The sequence below is a fragment of the Triticum urartu genome, chromosome 7A, assembly GCF_056163025.1.
Source record: "Triticum urartu cultivar PI428250 chromosome 7A, HENAU_Tu73, whole genome shotgun sequence".
NCBI classification, from domain to species: Eukaryota; Viridiplantae; Streptophyta; class Magnoliopsida; order Poales; family Poaceae; genus Triticum; species Triticum urartu.
Window position 1 is genome coordinate 625,571,925 of NC_141879.1, and position 6,095 is coordinate 625,578,019.

General features: G+C 48.7%; 1 protein-coding gene across 1 annotated transcript; it reads left to right on the forward strand.

Annotated features, from left to right (window-relative positions):
• Positions 1–1,371: 1,371 nt before the first annotated feature.
• On the forward strand, positions 1,372–4,140 carry LOC125524093 (protein STAR1). Its single transcript, XM_048689174.2, has 3 exons — positions 1,372–1,639; positions 1,762–2,085; positions 3,504–4,140. Exons 1-3 carry the CDS (start codon positions 1,624–1,626, stop codon positions 3,944–3,946), a joined length of 783 nt encoding a protein of 260 aa, XP_048545131.1. The 5' UTR covers positions 1,372–1,623; the 3' UTR covers positions 3,947–4,140.
• The last annotated feature ends 1,955 nt before the right edge of the window (positions 4,141–6,095 follow it).

The following is a 6,095-nucleotide window of genomic DNA, read 5'->3' on the forward strand; positions in this document are numbered from 1 at the left end:
CTTATTTCAGAATATTTGGGGTTACATAGGTATCCGAAACCTACAGATTACCACAGACTGTTCTGTTTTTGACAGATTCTGTTTTTCGTGTGTTGTTTGCTTTTTTTGATGAATCCATGGCTAGTATCGGGAGGTATGAACCATAGAGAAGTTGGAATACAGTAGGTTTAACACCAATATAAATAAAGAATTAGTTCATTGTAGTACCTTAAAGTGGTGGTTTGTTTTCTTATACTAACGAAGCTCATGAGATTTTCTGTTGAAGTTTTGTGTTGTGAAGTTTTCAAGTTTTGTGTAAAGATTTGATGGATTTTGGAATAAATAGTGGCAAGATCCTAATCTTGGGGATGCCCAAGGCACCCCAAGGTAAAATTCAAGGACAACCAAAAGCCTAAGCTTGGGGATGCCCCGGAAGGCATCCCCTCTTTCGTCTTCGTCTATCGATAACTTTACTTGAGACTATATTTTTATTCACCACATGATATGTGTTTTGCTTGGAGTGTCTTGTATGATTTGAGTCTTTGATTTTTAGTTTACCACAATCATCCTTGCTGTACACACCTTTTGGAGAGACACACATGAATCAGAATTTATTAGAATACTCTATGTGCTTCACTTATATCTTTTGAGCTAGATAATTTTGCTCTAGTGCTTCACTTATATCTTTTTAGAGCACGGTGGTGGTTTTATTTTATAAAAAATATTGATCTCTCATGATTCACTTATATTATTTTGAGAGTCTTATAGAACAGCATGGTAATTTGCTTTGGCTATAAAATTAGTCCTAACATGATCGACATCCAAGATGGGTATAATAAAAACTATCATAAAAAGTGCATTGAATACTATGAGAAGTTTGATACTTGATGATTGTTTTGAGACATGCATATGATGATATTAGAGTCATGCTAGTTGAGTAGTTGTGAATTTGAGAAATACTTGTTGTAAAGTTTGTGATTCTCGTAGCATGCACGTATGGTGAACCATTATGTGATGAAGTCGGAGCATGATTTATTTATTGATTGTCTTCCTTATGAGTGGCGGTCGGGGACGAGCGATGGTCTTTTCCTACCAATCTATCCCCCTAGGAGCATGCGCGTAGTACTTTGTTTCGATAACTAATAGATTTTGAAATAAGTTTGTGAGTTCTTATGACTAATATTGAGTCCACGGATTACACGCACTCTCACCCTTCCACCATTGGTAGCCTCTCTAGTACCGCCGGTACCATACACCCACCTTATACCTTTCTCAAAACAGCCACCATACCTACCTATTATGGCATTTCCATAGCCATTCCAAAATATATTGCCATGCAAGTTACCACCGTTCCATTTATTATGACACGCTTCATCATTGTCCGGACGTTTCCACACCAGCAACACGGGTCCAGATTCTAGTCCAGTCCAGTCCAGTGCAGAGGTGGCGGCCGCCACCGAATGCCACCGTTCTCGTGAGTCAGGCACGCATAAAAGCCGCCGCGCACCTCGGTTGGAGGCCCGAATTCTCTTGGAAAAGCTAATATCCGACGCTACGCTCCACCCCGGCGTGCACGCTCTTCCCCGTCTCTGCTCCTTTCACTGCAAGCTTCTCTCCTCTTCGGCCATCTCCTCCGCTCCTCGAATGGGCTCGGCTTCAGGTAATCCCACAGAGCAAACTCGAGATGCATGCAGTTGATTCCTACAACCATCAGGCCTAATTGTGAGACTCTTTTGCTTTCTACGGCTGATGATCCATCGTCGTTGCTGTGCACTTCTGCAGATGGTAGCAGGGAGCACCTGCTGGACGTGGGCGGCCTCGCCGCCGGCGGGCCCAAGATACGGGTGCGCGGGCTGCGGCGGCGGGCGGAGGCGAGCGGCGAGGAGATCCTGCGCGGGGTGGACCTGGACGTGCCGCGCGGGGTGGTGATGGGCGTCATCGGCCCCAGCGGCAGCGGCAAGTCCACGCTGCTCCGCGCGCTCAACCGCCTCTGGGAGCCCGCCCCCGGCGCCGTCACCCTCGACGGCGCCGACATCTGCGGCATGGACGTCCTCGCGCTCCGCCGCAAGGTCGGCATGCTCTTCCAGCTCCCCGCCATGTTCGACGGTATGTACCTACGTGCCTGCTTGCTCCTGAAATTCTTTCGCAGAGTTGAAATACTCAGATTGGTTCCCCCCACCCCCCCCCCCCCCCCCCCCCCCCACAAAGAGTTAAATTGCATAGTGTAGACTTTCCTTGCTGTAAAATCAGTTGGTCCATCGCTGGATGTGGTGATAAAAGTGGGGAACATCCCTGTCAAGACCAGTAGTAACCATTAACCATCAACCAAAGGTAGTGGGTGGTGACCACTGGGGAGAGGTTTCAGTCTTTCAGGTTCTTTTGGACCTCATGAATCGTGATAAAACTTTTTTTGGACCAAAGGTAGTGGGTGATAACCTTTCTTCTATCGGTGCAAGGTGCATGGAGACGCAAACTTTTGCGCTCTATCGGAAAACGAATGGTGATTAACCTAAGACCACACACCATAGGAATCCTACATCATCTGAAAACCTACTGATAACTTTGGAATTTCGATTAAACTATAGCTTGACCATCGCCCAACAAATGTAGGGGCTGTCCCGTGTAGAGGGCAGAGGATAATAGGGGTGGGCAAGCATGTTTTGTGCCAGCATTTGCTGAGAATCGATATTTAATTTATGATGATGGTGGTGCATTGCCGCAGTTGTTTATTTGTATACTTTAGGGAGGGGGGGGGGGGGGGGGGGGGGGGGGGGGGGGTACAGGCTATTGTTAAGCTATTAGGAGTGCTTGATCCGTTGACAAAGTTAAGCTGAATCTTGCTTTGAAGATGGCAATTGAGCATTCACAATTACTTATCACATATCACATACTAGGATGATAGCAAAACCGATTAGAATAAAACACAACTTTATGTTGGGTGATATCTGATGCCTAGATGTAAAGTATGATTGTTGTCCCTTATGACCGTCATTAGGCACATTGCCATGCATGCAAATGAACAATTATCTTAGTGAAATGTGTTATCTAAAATTAGTTCATTGAATTCATTTCGGAAGTTCTGTTATCAAGGTGCAAGGGCAATGCAGACAGACCACCTTGATTGAAAGTTACATGTGCAGAACAAAATTCTGCTTCATAAATTACTCAACCAGGCAGGTATAAAATACCTTGAATACATTTTCCATGACTTCATACTAGGTGCAAAGAACATTGACTTTATGAACTCTACACGCCTTGTCCATGTCCAATTGGATCGACATTTTACTACGCAAATTTCACCCCTTTGCTACTGTCATCTGAATATTACGTGCATAATGTCAACCGGCAATGTGGTGGCTGGAAGTAACGGTGTGCTAGACTTGTTCCAAGCCATAAAAGAAAGGATAAATATGTAATGGTAGTGGTGCTGTAGTATAATAACTTAATAAGCAATGCATAGAACAGAAAAGAAGTTTCAGACGAGAGATTTCTGATTTCGTGTTGTTCCCCGTGTGCTGCTCCAGGGACCGTGGCAGACAACGTGCGGTACGGGCCACAGCTGCGCGGCAAGAAGCTCAGCGAGGCGGAGGTGAAGAGCCTGCTGAGCCTGTCGGACCTCGACCCGGCGCTGTCCTCCCGGCCGGCGTCGGAGCTGTCCGTCGGGCAGGCGCAGCGCGTGGCCCTGGCCCGCACCCTCGCCAACGACCCGGAGGTGCTGCTGCTGGACGAGCCGACGAGCGCGCTGGACCCGATCTCGACGCAGAACATCGAGGAGGCCATCGTGCGGCTCAAGACGGCGAGGGGGCTCACCACGGTGATCGTCTCGCACAGCGTGAAGCAGATCCAGCGGATCGCCGACCTGGTGTGCCTCGTCGTCGACGGCGAGGTCGTGGAGGTGCTCGCGCCGTCCGCCCTCTCCGAGGCCAAGCACCCCATGGCCCGGCGCTTCCTGGAGCTCAGCAGCTGAATATCTTTGTTTCGTTGCCCAAGAACATCATTGCTCGGTGTCGACCGACCTCTGCTTAATTCGGACATGTTCACTGTAATCTCGCTACGACGAGGAACGCCGTGTGCGATTTGGTGGGAGACGAGCTCTTTTGTAGTACTCCTACAATACAAAGTACTGTACGTACGTGCATAAATAGACTGCTATCTTGGAGACGCCGTATGTGCACTTGTGCACACAATGTTTTTTTAAAGGATCACGTAATTTTTTTTAAATACGTACGAGTGTACGTATCATTCAGTATAGAAGGAGGGGAGAGATAATCCCAAAACATCCACTTGGTTTACAATATTTACACACGGGATATTCTCCCAACTCCACCGTTACATTATATCGTATTACTCCTGGTCCGTCCGCCCACTATACCTAGCTCCTCGAACCCTCTATTTTCGTTCTTGAACATGCCAGCTTTGGCCCAAAGCTTCCCTTCTTCTTGAAGTTGTTCCTTGACCCTCGACGGAGATAGTGGCGCCTCCTTAAAGACGATGTCATTGCAATGTTTTCAAATCATCCACATAGCAAGGAGGCACTTTGCCCGTGTGGATCTCCTGTGTCTCGGATCATGGTCCTGCCTCAAGCACCAAGCACTCAACGTTTCATCCTGAAGTGGCTCCAGCTCTTGTTGTCCTGTCATCATCCCCATCTCATGCCAGACTTGTCTCGCACAGACAAAGTCTAACAGCAAGTGTTGTATTGATTCCTCATGTTGGTCACAAAAGGGACATGCGTCCTGATGTGGTAGCCCTCGTGCCAAACGGTCCGAAATCCAACATCTATTTTCGATCGCGAGCCAAAGGAAGAAGCGACATTGCAGGGGCGCATTCAACTTCCAGGTGAACGCGGCCGTTGGTGACACTTCTAGGCCCATGAACTTGACCGCATAGGCAGACCGGGCCGAGAAGCACCCGTCATGCTCCCATGCCCATATAGTTCTATCCTCCTCCCCTTCCACTAGCTGCGTGTCCTTGATCTTTTGCCACAATGCCAAGAACTGTGTTAGCTCCATGGCTCAAAGATTTGGCCCGATGTCTCTCGCCCACTCCCCATCTATGAGCGCGTCTGCGATTGTCCGCGAGGCTCGCGTACGTCTCTGAATGCGGTTGTAAATGTCCGGAGCCAGCTCGCATACCCGGTATCCCACGAGCCACATGTCCTCCCAGAAAAGTGTACTTCGGCCGTTGCCCACAATTGTCCTTGAGGCCGCAATGTATAGAGCACGAGACGCAGCTGGAATGTCAATTTTGAATTCCGCCCAGGGCCTATCCTTGTCTGTTTTTTTGTAGCCATGGCCACCTTGCTTGTAGTGCCTTGTTCAACCATCTCAGGTTAGGGATTCCTAGACCGCCTGCCCATTTAGGCCTGCATACGCTCTCCCATGCCACGGCACAGTGCCCTCCCGTTGCTTCCTTCTTGCTGCACCAAAGGAACCCACGTCACATTTTGATAAGCGTCGTGATGATTTTCGCTGGTAGATTCATAGCAAGCATGGAGTGTATTGGTATTGCGCAGAGGACCGATAAGATCAACATTAGGCGACCACTCTTTGGAAGCATTGCTGCCTTCCAATGTGGCAGACAATCCGCTAGCTTGTCCACTAGGCATTGAAGTTGCGCCGTAGATTGCTTGCGTAGAGTGAGCGGCAGCCCTAGATACGTGCATGGGAATGAGGCACTCGAGCATCCGAGAATTGAGCAGACTAGCGACATCTCATCTTGGGAGCAGCGGACAGTCAGCCCTGAGGCATGCCCAAACAGGTCCATGATGGCACCACAGGTGCGAGTCTCCAGTTCGGTTGGTTTGAAGAATACCATGACATCATCAACGAATAAGGAGACCCGTTGTTGTAATCCTGTTCTGGAGAGAGGAGAGAGCGTCCCGTGTTCTAAGCAATATTGGAAGAGGCAGCGTAGGGGCTCCATGCAGAGGATGAAAAGCATGGGGGAAAGTGGAGCCCCTTGACGTAGCCCTTTGTAGGGCAAGATCGGCTTACTAGGTGCACCATTAATCATCACTCTCGTCGACGAGGTGGCAAGGAGGCCACACATCCATGCACGCCACCGGATTAATCATCACTCACAGGATTTTTGGAGTTACAGAATAATCGAAACCT